This window comes from Scyliorhinus canicula, chromosome 6 (genome assembly GCF_902713615.1).
Source record: "Scyliorhinus canicula chromosome 6, sScyCan1.1, whole genome shotgun sequence".
Taxonomy (NCBI): domain Eukaryota; kingdom Metazoa; phylum Chordata; class Chondrichthyes; order Carcharhiniformes; family Scyliorhinidae; genus Scyliorhinus; species Scyliorhinus canicula.
In genome coordinates this window covers 13,868,959-13,891,138 of record NC_052151.1, presented here as the reverse complement: position 1 = coordinate 13,891,138, position 22,180 = coordinate 13,868,959, and the positions used below count along the sequence as shown (strand labels likewise).

The window sequence follows — 22,180 nt, the reverse complement described above, 5'->3', positions numbered from 1 at the left end:
CCTTCATCTGTCACTTGCTGGCTGCAAAAACCATGCTCTCCTGCAGAATAGAATTATTTTTAAACACATTCTAACCCCAGGCCTTTAACCCTTAAATTGGCCACGACATTGACAATCCAATTTTCCCAACATAAGATCATAGAATAGAATCCCTACAGTGCAGAAGGAGGCCATTCGGCCCATCAAGTCCATCTGAAAAAGCACCCTACCTAGGCCCACTCCCCCGCCCTCTCCCCATAATGCCACCAAACCTACACATCTTTGAACATTAAGGAGCAATTTAGCACGGTCAATCCACCTAACCTGCACAGCTTTGGATTGTGGGAAGAAATCGGCGCACCCGGAGGAAACCCACGCAGACACTGGGAGAACGTGCAGACTCCACACAGGCTGCCATTTAAGGCTGGAATTGAAGCCGGGTCCCTGGAGCTGTGAGGCCACCAGTGTGTCACCCGAAAACTTCCAATCGTCACACCACTGACCAGAAACTGAACTGGCTCAATAACAGGTATCAAAGAATAATAGTCAAATGATATTTTGTGGGCTGGAGAAAGGTTTGTCGTGGTGTTCCCCAGGGGTCTATACATTAGTAATGTAGATCCTGAAGTGCAGGGGACAATTAAAAAAATTGTAGATGACATAAAACTTGGAAGTATTGCAAACTGTGAAGAGGACATTGTAGAAATTCAAAAAGACATAGACAAGTTGGGGGAGTGGGCAGATAGGTGGCAAACAAAGTTTAATGCGGCGAAGTGTGAGATGCATTTTAGTAGGAAGAAAATGGAGAGACAATAGAAAATTCTGGGTAACATTCTGAAGGGAGGTAGGAGCAGAGGGGCCTAGGTGTATATGTGCATAGATCATTGAAGGTGGCAGGACAGGTGGAGAGACCAGTTAATAAAGCAGATAATATTCTGGGTTTCATTAATAGGGCATAGAGTACAAGAGCAAGGAGGTTATGCTGAACTTATACAAGACACTAGTTCGACCTCAGATGGAATATTGTGTACAGTTCCGGCCGCCACACGATCGGAAGGATGTGAACACATTGGAGAGAGTGCAGAAAAGGTTTAGAAGAATGGTTCCAGGGATGAGAAACTTCAGTTATGAGGATAGATCGGGGAGGTTGGGACTGTTCTCCTTGGAGAGAAGGAGGCTAAGAGGAGATTTGATAGAGATGTTCAAAATCACGAGGGGGCTGGACAGAGTAGACAGGGAGAAGTTGTTCCCACGCGTAGAAGGATCAAGAACGAGACGCACAGATTTAAAAATGTTTGCAAAAGAAGCAAATGTGACACAAAAAAATCCTTTTTTACACAAGTGGTCTGGGTCTGGAATGCATTGCCTGGAAGTGGGGGAGGCACATATAATCAGAGAATTAAAGAGAGCATTGGATGATGGGGCAGCACGCTGACACAGTGGTTAGCATTGCTGCCTCACAGCTCCAGGGACACGGGCTCAATTCCGGCCTCGGGTCACTGTCTGTGTGGAGTTTGCACTTTCTCCCAGCGTATGCGTGGGTTTCCTCCCACAGTCCAAAGGTGCAGGTTAGGTGGATTGGCCCTTTATGTCCAAAGATTAGGTGGGGTTATGGGGATAGGGCGGTGGAGTGGGCCTGGATGGGGTGCTCTTTCAGAGGGACGGTGCACACTTGATGGGCCGAATAGCCTCCTTCCGCACTGTAGGGATTCTAGGATTTGAATAGAAACAATGTGCAGAGATATGGGGAAAAGGCAGGGGAATTGGCACAAAGTCACAATGGATTTGTTTCTTGTCACGTGTACCGAGGTACAGTGAAAAGTATTTTTCTGCGAGCAGCTCACAGATCATTCAGTACATGGGAAGAAAAGGGAATAAAAGAAAATACATAATAGGGCAACATACAACAATTATACAATGTAACTACATAAGCATTGGCATCGGTTGAAGCATACAGGGTGTAGTGTTAATGAGGTCAGTCAATAAGAGGGTCGTTTAGGAGTCTGGTAACAGCGGGGAAGAAGCTGTTTTTGAATCTGTTCGTGCGTGTTCTCAGACTTCTGTATCTCCTGCTCGATGGAAGAAGTTGGAAGAGTGAGTAAGCCGGGTGGGAGGGTGAAGGGTTGGCACAGACACAATAGGCCAAATGGACGCCTTCTGCACCACAACAATTTCTTCACTTTGTGATTTTTACTGAATTATATAACTCACCTCTTGGCTTGTTCCTCTGCATACTTGAAAGGATAGTTTGCAAGTGTTGCTTGATATCCTGTATTTTTCACCATGTTATTCCAAGTGACCAGTCTTTGACCAATTGCTGTGCCTCTGGGTTCAAATCCCTGCAAAGATTTCACAGCAGAATGTCATCTTAGCACCCGTTTTACCCTCGGTCAACTCTGCAAACCGATTCCCCGCCCGTTTTACCCTCGGTCAACTCTGCAAACCGATTCCCCACCCGTTTTACCCTCGGTCAACTCTGCAAACCGATTCCCCGCCCGTTTTACACTCTGTCAACTCTGCAAACCGATTCCCCGCCCGTTTTACCCTCGGTCAACTCTGCAAACCGATTCCCCGCCCGTTTTACCCTCGGTCAACTCTGCAAACTGATTCTCCACCCGTTTTACCCTCGGTCAACTCTGCAAACCGATTCTCCACCCGTTTTACCCTCGGTCAACTCTGCAAACCGATTCCCCACCCGTTTTACCCTCTGTCAACTCTGCAAACCGATTCTCCACCCGCTTTACCCTCGGTCAACTCTGCAAACCGATTCCCCACCCGTTTTACCCTCTGTCAACTCTGCAAACCGATTCTCCACCCGTTTTACCCTCCGTCAACTCTGCAAACCGATTCCCCACCCGTTTTACCCTCTGTCAACGCTGCAAACCGATTCCCCACCCGTTTTACCCTCTGTCAACGCTGCAAACCGATTCCCCACCCGTTTTACCCTCCGTCAACTCTGCAAACCGATTCTCCACCAGTTTTACCCTCTGTCAACTCTGCAAACTCATTCCCCACCCGTTTTACCCTCTACCAACTCTGCAAACCGATTCTCCACCCGTTTTACCCTCTGTCAACTCTGCAAACCGATTCCCCACCCGTTTTACCCTCTACCAACTCTGCAAACTGATTCTCCACCCGTTTTACCCTCTGACAACTCTGCAAACCGATTCCCCACCCTTTTTACCCTCTACCAACTCTGCAAACTGATTCTCCACCCGTTTTACCCTCTGTCAACACTGCAAACCGATTCTCCACCCGTTTTACCCTCTGTCAACACTGCAAACCGATTCTCCACCAATTTTACCCTCTGTCAACTCTGCAAACCGATTCCCCGCCCGTTTTACCCTCTGTCAACACTGCAAACCGATTCTCCACCCGTTTTACCCTCGGTCAACTCTGCAAACCGATTCTCCACCCATTTTACCCTCTGTCAACACTGCAAACCGATTCCCTGCCCGTTTAACCCTCTGTCAACTCTGCAAACCGATTTCCCACCCGTTTTACCCTCTGTCAACTCTGCAAACCGATTCCCCACTGTTGGATAACAACTGACACTTTCAACATGTTTAATGTAATTCTTTCATTCCTTCCCAAACTACTTACTCCTGCTGCTGGGAATATGGTTTTTGCTGGGAATTTGGTTCGTGCTGCTGGGAATGTGGTTCATGCTCCTGGGAATAAGGTTCGTGCTGCTGGGAATATGACTCATGCTGCTGGGAATACGGTTTGTGGTGCTGGGAATATGGTTCGTGTTGCTGGGAAGATGGTTCGTGCTGCTGGGAATACGACTCGTGCTGTTGGGAATACGGTTCGTACTGCTGGGAATATGGTTCGTGCTGCTGGGAATACGGTTCATGCTGCTGGGCATACGGTTCGTGCTGCTCGGAATATGGTTCGTGCTGCTGGGAATTTGGTTTGTGCTGCTGGGAATATAGTTCCTGCTGCTGGGAATGTGGTCCCTGCCGCCCTTCGCTTGCTGATTTAAGTTACCATTTGATGGAGGGGTGGATGGGGTTAGAAGTATTGGTTGGAGGAGAATGATACCATCAGGACTGGCTGGATATTTGGTAGCTGAGCAGGAGCCTGGAATATAACTTGGAAGTTGCTGGTTTGAGTGGCTAGTGTATTTATCCATCAAATAAACATTCATTTGGCAACATCTATGGTACATTTAAATAATAATAATCTTTATTAGTCTCACCAGTAGGCTTTCATTCACACTGCAATGAAGTTACTGTGAAAAGCCCCTAGTCGCCACATTCCGGCGCCTGTTCGGGTCACTGAGGGAGAATTCAGAATGTCCAATTCACCCAACAAGCCCGTCTTTCGGGACTTGTGGCAGGAAACCGGAGCACCCGGAGGAAACCCACGCAGACACAGGGAGAACGTTCAGACTCAACACAGACAGTGACCCAAGCCGGGAATTGAACCTGGCACTCCGGCGTTGTGAAGCAACAGTGCTAACCACAGTGCTGCCATGTTCGACTAGCAATTAGAAACAAAACTAAAACTCCTCACACAGCACATTCCAAATCCACCACTGCTGCTACATGGAAGGATAAGGGCAGCAGTGACATGTGTTAGGTGGAAGTATCTTTAAGAAATGGGTGTTTATCAAATAGCTACAGTGATGTCAGTGTGTGGGTGGAGCTGGGCTCTGCTCTGCTTTTTACTTTCGTTTTGTGCTGAAAGCTGGTTTTGGCTCTTTGCTTAGTTTTGCTTTAAGTTGGAGACCTGCATTCAAAGCAAGAAGCTGTTATGATCTCTCTCTCTCTCTCTGCAATCTAATGAATGTCTCCAAATCACTTAATGATTTCAAAGTAATACCTGTTTCTGTGGAGAATTTTAACCCTCTGTCTTTATTTAAAAAGGGTTTAACTTATGGATGTTGTTTGGAAAGATATTAAGGGTTATCTATAGAGTACTGTATCCTTTGGGTGGGGGGGGGGGGTTGGTAGTTGATAAACTGTTTACTGTGTGTTTATCAAAGTTAACTGGATTCATAGAATAAACATTGTTTTTGTTTAAAAATACTCTTAATTCTCTGTTGCGTCACACCTGTAAAGTGGGCCCCTGTGCTCCCCATAACCACAATCTACTAAACGTTGTGGAACAGGTGAACTCCATGATACACTTTGGTGCTCTCTAAGCCCTGGCCCATAATATATTGGGAACGCCACCACCTGGAAGTTTCCCTCTAAGTCACTCACCATCCTGACTTGGAAATATATCGCCGTTCCTTCATTCTGGCTGGGTCAAAATCCTGGAACTCCCTCCCTAACAGCACAGTGGGTGCACCTACACTTCCTGGACTGCAGCGGTTCAGGAAGGCAGCTCACCACCACCACCGTCTCTGGGGAATTATGGATGGGCGATAAATGCTGGCCTAGCCAGCGAAGCCACATCCCATGAATGAATTAAGAAAGACTGGCGTGTGCCCCACCCCTCAACACAATAATCTCGTGTCAGTCTAGTATTTACAAAGTAGAGTTCTGAAAATATCTCCTGTTCAGTTAGCTGTTTGCAATGCATTGGGCTGTTGCATCTTTCCAAGCCTCCTGTAGGTGGCGATCTATCCCACCGACGGCCAAGAATAGACGATCCCAACGTTCCACTGTATCACCTATATCAGAGGTAGCTCATCGATGACCTCAGCTAATCCTTGTTATTATGTGCTGTGCTCTAGAATTGCTTGTTAGAATCAGCTGAGCAGAGAAGGACCCCATTACATTGTAAAAACATCGCAAGACTGTTCACAGACATAGTTTGCAGTTGTTAGTCAGTCTCCAGCTCTTCAAAATGATAGAATAATTTAACACATAAGGCCATTCACCCCAGCATGCCAGCGCTGGCTCTCTGAAGCAACAGTGCTAACCACTATGCTACCATGCCACTCCTCACCTTGACGTTGTGTCCCCTCATGACTGACCTTTCAACTAAGGAGATCAGCTCTCCCTATCCACCCTGTCCATGCCCCTCCTAATCTTATACCCCTCAATTAGGTCACCCCTCAGTCTTCTCTGCACAAACTTAAGCAAACCAAGTCTATCCAACCTCTCTCCATAATTTGTATATGCCATCCCAGGCAACATCCTGGTGAATCTCCTCTGCACCCTCTCCAGTACAATCACATCCTTCCTATAATGTGGCAACCAGATTGCACAGTACTCCAGCTGTAGCCTCACCAAAGGTCCATATAACTCCAACATGACCTCCCTGCTTTTGTAATCTATGCCACGATTGATAAAGGCGTGTCCCATATGCCTTTTTCACCATGCTATTAACCTGCCCTTCTGCCTTCAGAGATTTATGGACAGTCACGCCAAGCTCCCTTTGTTTTCGGAAATTCCAGCTTCAGGCCATTCATTGAATACGTCTTTGTCAAATTTCTCCTTCCAAAGTGTATCCCCTCACACTTTTCAGGGTTAGATTCCACTTTTTTACGCATGGACAGTGACCCAGGGTCGGGATCAAACCCAGGTCCTCCTGCAATCCTTCTTAAATAGTGGGACCACAATAGCTGTTCTCCAGTCCTCCGGCACCTCCCCCATAGCCAGAGAGGAATTAAAAATTTGGGTCAGAGCCCCTGCAATCTCCTCCCTCGCCTCCCACAGCAGCCTGGGACACAATTAAATCCAGACCTGGCGATTTGTCCACTTTGAAGCCTGCCAACACCTCCAATACCTTGTCATTCCCTATGTCAATTTGCTCAAGACCCTCACAGTGTTTCTCTCCAAGTTCCATGTCTACCTCCTCATTATTTTGGGTGAGGACAGATGTGAAGTATTTCTTCAACACCCTCCCAATGTCCTCTGCCTCCACCCACAGATTGCCCCCTTGGTCCCTAAAGGGTCTTACTCTTTCCTTGGTCATCTTCTTCCCATTGAAATAGAATATTGGGATTTTCCCTACTTTTACCAGCCAGGACTGTCTTATATAAACATAGAAAAAAATAGGAGCAGGAGGAGGCCATTCGGCCCTTCGAGCCTGCTCTGCCATTTATTATGATCGTGGCTGATCATCCAACTCAATAGCCTAATCCAGCCTTCCCCCATATCCTTTAATCCCCTCGTCCAAAGTGCTACATCTAACTCATTTTTTTGAACTCAATTACTTCCTGTGGTAGTAAATTCCACAGGCCAACCACTCTCTGGGTGAAGACATTTCTCCTCATCTCTGTCCTAAATGGTTTACGCTGCATCCTTAAATTGTGTCTCCTGGTTCTGGACACCCCCCACCATCGGGAACATCCTTCCTGCATCTACTCTGTCCAGTCCTGTTAGAATTATATAGGCTTCTATGAGATACCCCCTCACTCTTCTGAACTCCAGTGAATACAATCCTAATTAATTCAATCTCTCCTTGTACATCAGTCCCAGAAATCAGTCTGGTAAACCTTCGCTGCACTCCCTCTATAGCTAGAACATTCTCCCTCAGAGAAGGAGATCAAAACTGCACACAATATTCCAGGTGTGGCCTTTCCAATGTCCTGTATAATTGAAAGACATCCCTGCTCCTATACGCGAATCCTCTCGCAATGAAGGCCAACATACCATTTGCCTTCTTTACTGCCTGCTGCACTGGCATGCTTACTTTCAGTGACTGGTGTATGAGACCCAGGTCTCGTTATAAGTTCCCTTCTCCTAGTTGATGGCCATTAAGATAATAATCTGCCTTCTTGTTTTTGCTACCTAAGTGGATAACCTCACATTTATCCACATTATACTGCATCTGCCATTCATTTGCCCACTCAGCCTGTCCAAATCACACTGTAGGATCTCTGTATCCTCCTCACAGCTCACCCTCCCACCCAACTTGGTGTCATCTGCAAATTTGGAGATATGACACTTTGTTCCCTCATCTAAATCATTAATATATATTGTGAATAGCTGGGGTCCGATCACCAATCGCTGTGGTACCCCACTAGTCACTGCCTGCCAAATTGAAAAAGACCCATTAACTCCTAGTCTTTGTTTCCTGTCTGCCAACCAGTATTCTTTCCAGCTCAATACACCACCCCCAATTCCACGCGCTTTAATTTTAAATGCCAATCTTTTATGCGGTACTTTGTCAAAAGCCTTCTGGAAGTCCAAATATACCACATCCACTGGCTCCCCCTCATCAATTCTACTAGTTACATCCTCAAAGAATTCCAGTAGATTTGTCAAGCCTGATTTCCTCTCCATAAATCCATGTGGATTCTGTCTGATCCTGCCACTGTTTTCTAAGAGCTCTGCTATCAAATCTTTGATAATGGATTCTAGAATTTACCCCACCATTGACATCAGACTTACTGGTCTTTCATTCCCTGCTTTCTCTCGACCTCTCTTTTTAAAGAGTGGAGTTACATAATCTACCCTCCAATCTGCAGGAACTGTCCCGCAGTCTATAGAATCCTGGAAGTTGACCAATACACCTACTATTTCTAAACCACCTCCTTCAGTACTCTGGGAATAGATTATCAAGCCCTGGGGATTTATCCGCCTTCAATGCCATCAATTTCCCCAGCACCATTTCTCTACTAATATTGATCTCCTTCAGTTCCTCCCTCTCACTAAACACTGCATTCCCCAACATTTCTGGTGTCTGGTTTGTGTCCTCAGTTGTGAAGACAGAACCAAAGTATGTGTTTAGTTGCTCAGCCATTTCTTTGTCCCCTATAATACATTCCCCTGTTTCTGACTGTAAGGGACCTACATTTGTCTTCACCAATCTTTTTCTCTTCATGTACTTTTACAGTCAGTTTTTATGTTCCCTGCAGGTTTACTTTGGTATTCTATTTTACCCTGAATCTATCCCTTGGTCCTCCTTTGCTGAATTCTAAACAGCTCCCAATCCTCAGACCTGTTGTTTTTATTGGCCAATTTATATGCTTCTTCCTTGGATCGAATACTATCCCTAATTTCCTTGTAAGTCATGGATTGAGCACCTTTCCCATTTTACTGTTGTGCCAGACAGGAACAAATAATTGTTGCAGTTCCCACATGTGCTCTTGAATGTTTGTTATTGGTTTATCCACGGTCATGGGCAGCACGGTAGCATTGTGGATAGCACAATCGCTTCACAGCTCCAGCGTCTCAGGTTCGATTCCGGCTTGGGTCACTGTCTGTGCGGAATCTGCACATCCTCCCCGTGTGTGCGTGGGTTTCCTCCCACAGTCCAAAGATGTGCAGGTTAGGTGGATTGGCCATGATAAATTGCCCTTAGTGTCCAAAATTGCCCTTAGTGTTGGGTGGTGTTACTGGGTTATGGGGATAGGGTGGAGGTGTTAATCTTGGGTAGGGTGCTCTTTCCAGGAGCCGGTGCAGACTCGATGGGCCAAATGCCCTCCTTCTGCATTGTAAATTCTATGAAATCTATCCTTTAAGTCACATTCCCCAATCGATCATAGTCAACTCACGCCTCATTTTATCGTAGTTTCCTTTGTTAACATTCAGGACCCTAGTCTCAGAAATAACTACATCTCTCTCCATTTTGATGAAAAATTCTATTTTTTGGTCATTCATTCCCAAAGTGTCGCACACAACTAGATTGCCAATAACAACGGGCAGCACGGTAGCATAGTGGTTATCACAATTGCTTCACAATTCCAGGGTCCCAGGTTCGATTCCCAGCTTGGGTCACTGTCTGTGTGGAGTCTGCACGTTCTCCCCTTGTCTGTGTGGGTTTCCTCCGGGTGCTCCGGTTTCCTCCCACAGTCCAAAGATGTGCAGGTTAGGTGGATCGGCCGTGCTAAATTGCCCTTAGTGTCCAAAATTGCCCTTAGTGTTGGGTGGGGTTACTGGGTTATGGGGATAGGGCGGGGGTGTGGGCTTGGGTAGGGTGCTCTTTCCAAGAGCTGGTGCAGACTGATGGGCCGAATGGCCTCCTTCTGCGCTGTAAATTCTATGATCTATGATTCCATTCTCATTGCACAGTACCCAGTCTAGGGTGGCCTGTTTTCCAGTTGGCTCCTCAACATATTGATCCAGAAAACCTTCCCACATACACTCCAGGAATTCCCTCCTTGCTCTCCGAATTGCTTTCTTAAGCTCTATCCTCCACTTTCGGGACTCCACTAATGCCTCCACTGACTTGTTCCCTTTTCCTTCTCATCTGATCCTGAATATCTCTGGTCGTCCATGGTTCTCTGGGCTTTTGGAGTCCCGAAAGTGGAGGATAGAGCTTAAGAAAGCAATTCGGAGAGCAAGGAGGGAATTCCTGGAGTGTATGTGGGAAGGTTTTCTGGATCAATATGTTGAGGAGCCAACTGGAGAACAGGGGTTTCAGACCAGCCAGATCTATTCCTGGGGAGGAGGGCAGACGCCCTTGCCTTTGCCTCCCTGATCGCCCGCCGTAGAATCCTGTTTGGCTGGCGGTCAGCAGCACCACCCAAAGCTGCAGACTGGCTGTCCGACCTCTCTGAATCTCTCTAAATGGAGAAAATCAAATTCGCCATCCGAGGGTCAGACGACGGCTTCCACAGAACGTGGGAACCATTCATGCAATTGTTCCGGGACCTGTTTGTGGCCAACGGCCAACGTACAAGAGGAAGAATAGTCGGGTGGCCAAGAATCAGGGGAAAATGGACGGGAATCGGGGGAAGGTAGCCGGAGGGGGGGGGGGGGGGCTACGGGTTCGTTATGGGTGTTTGATGGCTAGCTAAGGCCCAAAACCAAACTGTAAATAAATGCCTATAAACATGTGCCTCGGCCATATTGGGGAATGTAAAATATGTATGCCGGCTAAAGGGGGCGGCCACAGTTGTTATTATGAAGATGCTTACCTGTAAATATACATGTTAATTTTTGCGTATTTTTTCTTTTCTTTTTTTTTTCTTTTTCTCTCTCTAATAATTTGTAATTTGTTGGATATAAAATATGAAAACTCAATAAAAAACATTTATAAAAAAAAATAACAGAATATACTCCTCACTGTTTATTCAGCTGTGATCTAACTTACCTCTGCTGCTGCTAAATACATCATCACAGTACGGTCTCGCTACTGGAGATGGAGTTTTAATGGCTCAGTGATGAATACTGAGCTGCAGGTCCCACTCATATCCACTGTGATTGGGACTGATTGGATTAATGATTTAGAAATTAAATTGGGTCTGCTCATCTCTCAGTTTTATTTATTGCTTTCCCAATAACCTGCATTTCCAGCAGTTATGGATAGCAGTAACCACAGCTAATGATTTCTTCCCTACTCCTGGGATGGTGTGGACTCCCATGATGGCAAAATGAGTTTCTGATCACGTATCTGCCATCACAGAGACCACTATTTTCATCTAGAAGCTCCAAAGCCACATTAAAGGGGATGAGGTTGTATTTATCTGAAGAATTCAATGTCACTTCAGAGAAAAGGGTAGATCACTCACCAGCAGTGGGTCAGAGAAGTCTGGAAGGTCTGGCACCAGGATGCCAACCAGTGCACATATCACTATTAGCACCGTGCATAGCCCCAAGACCACCACTGGCCAGTCAGCAATCAGAGCTGCATAGCTGTAAGGAGGAAACATCATTGTCACATCATACACAATTTACAACAGAGCACAAATATCAAACTCTGCAGATTGAACTTCCAGACAACTTTGAATCTCCACACACAATTTTCTAAAAAGTACCATCAACTGAAGATTGAAGGACTACCTTCAAAGACTTGTAGTCCTCCAGGATTTGGTCAAGTGGGTATTTTCTGCATGTGAACACTGTCATGAATATCTAGTTTATAGTTCATGTTCATATTTTGGGGTAATGTTTGCTTCTGGGAAGATTAAAGTGTAACTGTTGAAAGTAGTATAAATATAAATATAACAAATAATAATAATCTTTTTGTCACAAGTAGGCTTACATTAACACTGCAATGAAGTACTGTGAAAATCCCCTAGTCGCCACATTCCGGCGCCTGTTCAGGCATGCTGAGGGAGAATTCAGAATGTCCAATTCACCTAACAGCACGTCTTTTGGGACTTGTGGGGGGGAAACCGGAGCACCCGGAGGAAACCAACGCAGACACAGGGAGAATGTGCAGACTCCGCACAGGCACTGACCTAAGCCGGGAATCGAACCTGGGACCCTGGAGCTGTGAAAAAACAGTGCTAACCACTGTGTTATCGTAAGCAGCTTGCCCATAAGCAGCTTGTTGGACTCAATTGCACTTTAAAGGTTGGGAAATGTTGACTTAAGGAGTTAACAACTAGAAAGGTAAGAGCCATAAAACATCAGGGGGGGCTTTACATAGCTGGAGAATTAGAGAGATGGGGCGCGATTTAACGGAAACATTTCTAAGTGTGATTTTGGCAACGACTGGCGGGGTGTTTCTCGATAGCCACGTTGACAACATCACAGCCCGCATTTAACGGTACTTTCTGCCAGAAACAAGCCCCCACGAGCTTCTCGTCATTACCGGCCATCTCGCTGCCTGATTTGCCAGACTTGTGCTTCAGCATCTGACCGCTCACAAGGGGGAGCTGCAAGGGCGGTATGGAGAGATTTGCGGGGGGGGATAGAGAGCTGATGGACAAAGCCTCGTCCTATGAGAATCAGGTGAGGGCGAGGGCCTCCCTGCTCCTCCGGGCATGGCGGAGCCTTACCACTGTCCTCCATCCTCCGACTCCTCCCTGGGCTCGTCCTCGATCCCCAAGCCTCCCCCCCCCCCCCCCAATACATGTCCCGTCTTCTCCTAGAGTGCCATCTGAGAACCAAGGTGCCTGTAACATTCTTCCCAAAAGCTCCACTTGCCAAAATAGACAACCATGGGAACTAAAGAGACAAGAAACATAGAAAAAACATACAAATATACAAAAAATAGCACAGGTCCTTCCTTCCTGACTCTACTCCAATTGCACTGAAATCAGGATTACTGCACCATTTCCCATTCTTACCTCTTTTGCTTCAGAACTTGAAATTCCCCATCAGCGTCTCCTTTCTCCCAAACCCCACAAATCTGATTTTATTCTCTCCTGCTCCTCACTCTTTCTGGGACTTGGCCTTTCAACCAGATTTCTCAATTAAGATAGAGGCACCCTGCACGGATTTATCTTGCTCAACTGCAGAACAGACTCTCAATATTTAAGACCACTTACCCCCAGTTTCCATGCAGAACACGAGCGATGGAACCAGAATGTGTATCTGACTATCATTAGGTTACGCATTAAGCTTGGCTGAGGTACAATTATTAGCTCGACATATTGCGGAGGATGGAATTTCCTTTCAGAAAGCATTTGGTTCTGTTCACTGTCTGGGGAACCCACCCAAGGAAAAAAGGACTGGCAACTGAATATCCCAGGGTATATATGCTTCAGGAAGGATAGAGAGGGAGGTAGAAGGGGTGGAGGAGTTGCATTACTCGTCAGAGATGATATCACAGCTGTAATTAAGGAGGGCATGATGGAGGATTCGAGCACTGAGGCAATATGGGTGGAGCTGAGAAATAGGAAGGGTGCAGTAACATTGTTGGGACTTTACTACAGGCCTCCCAAAAGTGAGCATGAAGTAGAAGTACAAATATGCATACATATTATAGAAAAATGTAGGAGCAATAGGGTGGTTGTGATGGGAGATTTTAACTTCCCCAACATTGAATGGGATTCGTGTAGTGTTGGAGGCGTAGATGGAGCAGAATTTGTAAGGAGCATCCAGGAGAGTTTTTTAGAGCAGTATGTAAATAGTCCAACTCGGAAAGGGGCCATATTGGACCTGGTATTGGGGAATGATCCCGGCCAGGTGGTTGGTGTTTCAGTCGGTGATTACTTTGGGAATAGCGATCACAATTCAAGTTTTAGAATACTCATGGACAAGGACAAGAGGGGTCCGAAAGGAAGAGTGCTAAATTGGGGAAAGGCAGAGTATAACAAAATTCGGCAGGAGCTACGGAATGTGGATTGGGAGCAGCTGTTTAAGGGTAAATCCACATTTGAAATGTGGAAGTCTTTTAAGGAAAGGTTGATTAGAGTGCAGGACAGACATGTTCCTGTGAAAATGAAAGATAGAAATGGCAAGATTAGGGAACCATGGATGACGGGTGAAATTGTGAGACTAGCTAAAATGAAAAAGGAAGCATACATAGGATCGAGGCAACTCAAAACTGATTAAACGTTGGAGGAATACCGGGAAAGTAGGACGAATCTCAAACGCGCAATAAAGAGGGCTAAAAGGGGTCATGAAATATCTTTGGCTAACAGGGTTAAGGAAAATCCCAAAGCCTTTTATTCGTATGTAAGGAGCAAGAGGGTAACTAGAAAAAGGATTGGCCCACTTAAAGACAAAAGAGGGAATTTATGCGTGGACTCAAGAGGAAATGGGTGAGATTCTTAATGAGTACCTTGCATCGGTATTCACAAAGGAGAGGGACAAGACGGATGTTGAGGCTAGGGATGGATGTTTAAATACTCTCGGTCAAGTTGTCATACGGAAGGGGGAAGTTTTGGGTATTCTAAAAGACATTAAGGTGGACAAGTCCCCAGGACCGGATGGGATCTATCCCAGGTTACTGAGGGAAGCGAGGGTCGAAATAGCTGGGGCCTTAACAGATATCTTTGCAGCATCCTTGAGCACGGGTGAGGTCCCGGAGGACTGGAGAATTGCTAATGTTGTCCCTTTGTTTAAGAAGGGTAGCAGGGATAATCCAGGGAATTATAGACCTGTGAGCTTGACGTCAGTGGTAGGCAAACTGTTGGAGAAGGTACGGAGGGATAGGATCTATCCACATCTGGAGGAAAATAGACTTATCAGTGATAGGCAGCATGGTTTTGTGCAGGGAAGGTCATGTCTTACAAACCTAATAGAATTCTTTGAGGAAGTGACAAAGTTAATTGATGAGGGAAGGGCTGTAGATGTCGTATACATGGACTTTAGTAAGGCATTTGATAAGGTTTCCCATGGCAGGTTGATGGAAAAAGTGAAGTTGTATGGGGTTCAGGGTGTACTAGCTAGATGGATAAAGAACTGGCTGGGCAACAGGAGACAGAGAGTAGTGGTGGAAGGGAGTGTCTCAAAATGGAGAAAGGTGACTAGTGGTGTTCCACAGGGATCCGTGCTCGGACCACTGTTGTTTGTGATCTACATAAATGACCCAGAGGAAGGTATAGGTGGTCTGATTAGCAAGTTTGCAGATGATACTAAGATTGGTGGAGTTGCAGATAGCGAGGATGACTGTCAGAGAATACAACAAAATATAGATAGATTGGAGAGTTGGGCAGAGAAATGGCAGATGGAGTTCAATCCAGGCAAATGCGAGGTGATGCATTTTGGAAGATCAAATTCAAGAGCGGACTATATGGTCAATGGAAGAGTCCTGGGGAAAATTGATGTGCAGAGAGATCTGGGAGTCGAGGTCCATTGTACCCTGAAGGTGGCAACGCAGGTTGATAGAGTGGTCAAGAAGGCATACAGCATGCTTGCCTTCATCGGACGGGGTATTGAGTACAAGAGTTGGCGGGTCATGTTACAGTTGTATAGGACTTTGGTTCGGCCACATTTGGAATACTGCGTGCAGTTCTGGTCGCCACATTACCAGAAGGATGTGGATGCTTTAGAGAGGGTGCAGAGGAGGTTCACCAGGATGTTGTCTGGCATGGAGGGTACTAGCTATGAAGAAAGGTTGAGTAGATTAGGATTGTTTTCGTTGGAAAGATGGAGGTTGAGGGGGGACCTGATTGAGGTCTACAAAATTATGAGAGGTATGGACAGGGTGGACAGCAACAAGCTTTTCCCAAGAGTGGAGGTGTCAGTTACAAGGGGTCACGATTTCAAGGTGAGAGGGGGAAAGTTTAAGGGAGATGTGCGTGGAAAGTTTTTTACGCAGAGGGTGGTGGGTGCCTGGAACGCTTTGCCAGCGGAGGTGGTCGAGGCGGGCACGATAGCATCATTTAAGAGGCATCTAGACAGGTATATGAACGGGCGGGAACAGAGGGAAGTAGACCTTGGAAAATAAGCAACAGGTTTAGATAAAGGATCTGGATCGGCGCAGGCTGGGAGGGCCGAAGGGCCTGTTCCTGTGCTGTAATTTTATTTGTTCTTTGACAGTCCTGTATTCAGAGCTCTTCTTCGCAACTTGAACTTCTACATGTTCGCAGAGTGAACACGCACAGACTGATGACTTCGGTGTGATGATATGCATAAGCAATCATGTATATAATCATGTAAACGGCCTCCGACCAATTGGTGACAATTGGTCATTCTCAGTTGCCTGTCTAACCTTGAATTTCTGCAATTCTGAGCACACACTACATACAACATAAGTGCATAAAAATTGTGACAGCTGTGCCAAAAAAGATTTGACAGAACTAAACACTTGTTTCCAAACTTGTAAAGACTGTTCGACCTGTCTAGTCATACAGATGGGCAGTGCAGAATGTCGCAGCACGGCAGCATTGTGGATAGCATAATTGCTTCATAGCTCCAGGGTCCCAGGTTCGATTCCGGCTTGGGTTACTGTCTGTGTGGAGTCTGCACATCCTCCCCGTGTCTGCGTGGGTTTCCTCCGGGTGCTCCGGTTTCCTCCCACAGTCCAAAGATGTGCAGGTTAGGTGGATTGGCCATGATAAATTGCCCTTAGTGTCCAAAATTGCCCTTAGTGTTGGGTGGGGTTACTGGGTTATGGGGCTAGGGTGGAGGTGTTGACCTCGGGTAGGGTGCTATTTCCAAGAGCCGGTGCAGACTCGATGGGCCGAGTGGCCTCCTTCTGCACTGTAAATTCTATGAATATGAATGTGCTGGTGTGATGTCAGAAAGTTGAACCCAACATTGCAAAGTTGAAGTAGGGTGTGAATTTAAATACTAAGTGCCATTCGTTGTAACTCGGATGTAATAAAGTTTGAGGACTGCCTGTAATTGTATTTTAAATCCCCCAGCAGCTGTGGTGCGGTTTGAACTCATTGCTCTGGATTATTAATCCAGGAACATCACCAGTGCTACCATACTCCCTACTGTTATTCCCAGTCCAGCAACCTGGAGATATGGGAGCGGATGTCAGTGGAAGCAGGCGCGGCTTGGCTGAAAACAATGACTTCTTTTGACTGGAGGCTCAAAGTAAAAGCCAATTTCCCCTCACATTATATAAGTGTTCTCAAATGTGCGCTAACTCTAGCACATTGTATATCCAGCAATCTATGCATAATACAGATTCAAAAGTCGAGGAAAGGATAGCGTAATCATGACATCCTTGCTCTGGGTATCTTTCATATTCTTAATAGAAGAAACACAGGGCATTTGCTGGAGCATCTGTGGTACCAAGTGGCAGGAGGCTGGTAGCACACACACTCCAAATTCTCCCAACAACCATTAAACCATGCACTGAACAAAAACAATATACTACAGAAACTGGGAACCTGAAATAGAAACCGTGAATGTTGGAAATACTCAGCAATTCAGGCAGCAGCTGCGAAGAGAGAAAAAAAAGTTAACATTTCAGGTTGATGACCTTTCAACCTTTCACTTCTGCCGAAAGGTCATCGGTTGAAATATTAACTATTTCCCTTTCCGCAGATGCTGCTTGACATGCTGTATACTTTCAATGTTTTCTGGTTTAAGAGATTTTATATTTTGGGTCAGCCGCTTTAAATTGAAGGTGAATGAAGTGGGTGATATGACCTGTTCTGCAGTCTGCCTGACGGTAAGCTTAGATGATAGAGATCAAAGCAGAAGTCAGGTTGTCTTACTGAGAATAAGGTGCAAGACAGTTATTCATGGTGCCAATAACAGCAGTCTCCGGGTATACCATGAGTAGACCCCGAGTCTCTCAAAGTTTCAGAAAGGTGTTATAGGTATTGGGTTGTAAACAGTCGTGCTGTAAACTTTCCACTTACTTCTAGGATTAAAGGAGTTGGGATCAAAAATAGTTATTTGGTATTCCTACCTAGATACAAGGCTCATGCGTTTCGCATTGCCATGGTGAAGAGGAATGCATATTTGAGATTAGGTTACAGGCTTCCCTACAAATCCATAAGTATCACAGACAGAGAATGGTTAGGCTAGAGGCAGCCTGAAGCCACCTGAGAGGCAGAGAGGAGACCGGTAGCCAGTTTAACACCCGAAGCATAGAAAATGCTGATTCTACTGTTCACCACTTGCACTTCGACTGAAGTCACCACGTTCACAAGGATTTAAAGGAAGCAGGAGGATTCACCTAGCTTGGGCTGGTGGAAAAGAAGCTGCAGTCTAACCCTCATAGTAAAAGTCAGTTTTGGGATTAGACATTGTGCAGCTGGGAAAGTAAAAATGAACGTAACCCACCAGAGGCTGAGAGTGACTGTAAAGATAGTAATTCTACAGAGAGTGCAATATGTGTTAACTATCAAGAGGAATGTACCTTTCTCTAATGTAAAGTAAAAATTGCCTACAAAATGAAACTACTATTTTTTTAGTAATTTGTTACAGTAAATGTTTTAACAAGTACATCTTAAAAGTCGTCAGTCTTTGCAGAGAATAATGGCACCAGTTGATCAGACCCAAGACACTGCTCTGCACGTATGGCTCCGGGTCTCAGAATAGAACTGGCTGGGAACTCCTTTCAGTTTTGGGCTCTGGTGTACAAGAGGCAGAAACGCTGGTGCTCTAAGATACTCACCTTCTGGGAAACCGGAAGGGCCTCGGAGGTCTGAAAGCAAAGCACAGAAATAAGTAAAGTTAAACGCAAATACTAAAATGTGTTCATTAATTTCATTAAAAAAAGATTCCCCCACTTTTTTTTCTTTCTTTTTTTCCTGAAATGTGGCAATGCCTGCATATGTTGCCCAGCCCTACTTTCCCTTCATCTAAATAGCTTGCTAGGGAAATTAAGAGTGAACCACCTTGATGTGTGTCTGGAGTCACATGTAGGCTGGGTAAGGACAACAGATTTGCTTCCCGAAAGGATATTAGAGCAGCAGAAGGTTTTTGCACAATTGATGCAAGTTGTCATGATCATCAGCTTGATATTCGAGGTTCATTTATATTTATATTCCATCAGTTGCAGTGGGATGTGAACACCTGTTCCCAGAGCATTAGTCTGGGTCTCTGGATTACTAGTCCAATGATATTACCACGACACCACTAACCTCCCTGACCAAGTTTCTCCCAGGGCTGGAGGTGCTAGGCCAACACTCTATGCCTAGGCCCTCTGAAAGTTACCATTAGGAGATGGTTGACTGTAATCGTTAAACAGAGAGTGGTGGGTGTGTGGAATGCACTGCCAGCAGAGGTGGTGGAGTCAGAGTCATTAGGGACATTTAAGCGACTCTTGGACAGGCACATGGACAGCAGTAAATTGAAGGGGTGTAGGTTAGGTTGATATTGGATTAGGATAAATGGTCGGCACAACATCGTGGGCCGAAGGGCCTGTACTGTGCTGTACTGTCCTATGTTAATCCCATGGAGGGTTCTCCCTCCAATCTCCCTCGCCTTGTGGGAAGGTTCATGTGGAATCTCTACTTCTGTAATACTTTTTTAACATTTGTGACTGCCAGATTGGTAATTATAGTACTGGATGACTACAAATCAGATCTCTAATGTGTGAAATCAGTTTTCACAATGTGACACTACAAATATTACAACAAGAACTTGCATTTGAAAAACACATTTAACAGAAGTGCAGCATTCCAGCAGCACGGTTCAATTCCCGTACCAGCCTCCCCGAACAGGTGCCGGAATATGGTGACTAGGGGCTTTTCACAGTAACTTCACTTGAAGCCTACTTGTGACAATAAGTGATTTTCATTTCATTTCGTTCCATTCCAAGGCAATTTCACAGAAGCAGTTATGCGACAAAAGTTGACACCGAATCAAAGAGGTTGGAGTTGAGGAAGGTTGTAAAGGAGGAGAGAGAAGCAGAGAGGTTGAGGGAGGGAATTCCAGAACCAAATGGGAAAATGAAGGAAGCAAAGGTGGATAGGAAAGCATGATCATCTGATAGCTCCGTGGCTAAATGTGGCCTGCGGTGTTGTCTGAGCTCGACTGATTAGGAGGCCCATGAGTCACATCGCTGGTCTGTCTTCAGATGGGGGCTCAACATTATTTGTTGGGATTCGTTGGAATTTAGAAGGATGAGGGGGGATCTTATAGAAACATTTAAAATTATGAAGGGAATAGATAGGATAGATGCGGGCAGGTTGTTTCCACTGGCGGGTGACAGCAGAACTAGGGGGCATAGCCTCAAAATAAGGGGAAGTAGATTTAGAACTGAGTTTAGGAGGAACTTCTTCACCCAAAGGGTTGTGAATCTATGGAATTCCTTGCCCAGTGAAGCAGTTGAGGCTCCTTCATTACATGTTTTTAAGGTAAAGATAGATAGTTTTTTGAAGAATAAAGGGATTAAGGGTAATGGTGTTCGGGCCGGAAAGTGGAGCTGAGTCCACAAAAGATCAGCCATGATCTCATTGAATGGCGGAGCAGGCTCGAGGGGCCAGATGGCCTACTCCTGCTCCTAGTTCTTATGTTCTTATGTTCTTATAAGAGGAAAAGGGTAGGTATTGCTCTGATTGTGAACATGGTGTTAAAGGAGGACAATGCTCTGAAGAAGGCCCCTGCTGAAAGCGTTAGCTCGGTTTCTCCCTCCATTGCTGCTGAGCACTTCCAGCATTTTCTGCTTTTATTGCAGGTTTGGAGGCTGTGCAGTAATTTGCGTTTGCCCCAGCAGAAATTACTCGTTTCAGTGGAGAAACCTGGCAGCGACTGGAGAAAAACTTTTGTATTTTTGGCCGCCCTTGGTAGGATTACAGTTGCAGTTTGGGAATAGTGTAATTTACCATCTGTTCTACAAGCAGCAATAATTGTTAAATAAATTTCTAAGCGTCTCCAAATCCTCTCGTGTACGGTGTAACCTATATTTGGACAATCTTCATCTCAGCTGTACAAACAGAGTGAATCAACTGTTGATCAGGGAAACTGCTGCCTTCACCTTCCCGGTTCAAACACTTGAACAGATAACAGATTCTGCCCAATATTGCTCAACTACAACATCAGTGAAACCTGAACCAGAGCTACTGCTTGATGTGCTATGTACTCTGGGATAACACAGGCTGCAACCCGATGCAGCTTTGACCAAAAGATACTCCAGATGCTGGAGTAAGTTCAATGTGATTTATTGAACCAGTTGCACAGTTCTCTATGAGTTTGACTCTCCTGCTAATCTTGCTACAGTAACTCAGTCTATCTAACCAGTCTGCTCTAAGCCACGTGCTGGGTGTGATGCTTCTGATCTGCCCCTGTCCTTCTCTCTAAGGGTCGCCTGTGGAAAGAGACAGAGCATGTCTGCCCTGTCCTTATATATGGGTTGCCCCCTTGTGGTAGGGTAACCTCTGGGTGTCTTGACTGCCCATTGGTCGTGTCCTATTCTATGTGTTCATTAGCTGTATGTTTGCATGTCTTTGGTGCTACTTCTAGTGTTTACTTAGTTGTAGGGTATTTACATTAACCACTTGTGTATTTACAGTGACGCATATCACCACATCCCCCCTTTCTTCGTCTTACATATTTTCTGTACTTTTTTAAAGAAAATTGAACAAAATAGGTAGATAAGTGATGACATGTACAAATCATGATGGCAGTGATGATTATACAATACCAAATAATATGTATGAGTCCAAAGTTCATGAATTTATACGGTCGAGTGGCTTTCTTGTGCTGTTATGGAAGTGTCGATGGTGATGTTGTCATTTCCTTGTGAACGCTGTCAGTGTCCCTGTTCTTAAAGAACCAAGAAGTCATCAGGAGGTGTTCAAATGGTCAAATCTGTCTGATTTGGACATTTATTTTTCCTCGATGCTTGTGGTAGCGATGCAGTATTGCATCTGTGCTGTCATGCCATGGTATGTCTGTACTCTTGCCAGTGTTAGGAACTGTGCTGTTACATTATCCCGCATTTGCAGAGTTATACCATGTCGTACCAGTCGTTCCAGTGTTGTTGTCATTGTTGTTATTGACATGCTTGTTGCCTCTGGTACGCTTCTTGTTGTCTTTGTGGTGAATGTAATATAGATGTATATATGTTAATTCACACTGTCTTTGTAAGCGCTGTAGCGCTATCCTACCACTAGGGGGAGTAGCGCTGAGAGCACTCAGGAACTTGTACTGGGCTCCACCCTTGACTCCGCCCACAACTCCTCCCCCTAGTGCAGCTGTATAAATACCCGCGTCCAGAGTCAGCCTGGGTCACTACGAGTTCATTGACAGGTAACAGGCTGGCTCTGAAGTAAGTCAATTAAAGCCTAGATTCATATCGGAAACACGTGTCTGGTGAATTG

At 45.5% G+C, this 22,180-nt stretch overlaps 1 protein-coding gene across 7 annotated transcripts in view; it reads right to left on the bottom strand.

Moving 5' to 3' along the window:
- disp1 (dispatched homolog 1 (Drosophila)) overlaps positions 1-22,180 on the bottom strand; it is a 480,584-nt gene that overhangs the window by 9,928 nt on the left and 448,476 nt on the right. For all 7 annotated transcript variants that reach the window (XM_038798975.1, XM_038798974.1, XM_038798977.1 and 4 more), the window contains 3 exons: positions 18,529-18,558; positions 11,339-11,462; positions 2,191-2,318 (listed from right to left, as the gene is read on the bottom strand). In XM_038798975.1, coding sequence (XP_038654903.1) covers positions 2,191-2,318; positions 11,339-11,462; positions 18,529-18,558 — 282 coding nt within the window. The remainder of the gene's footprint in view (positions 1-2,190; positions 2,319-11,338; positions 11,463-18,528; positions 18,559-22,180) is intronic.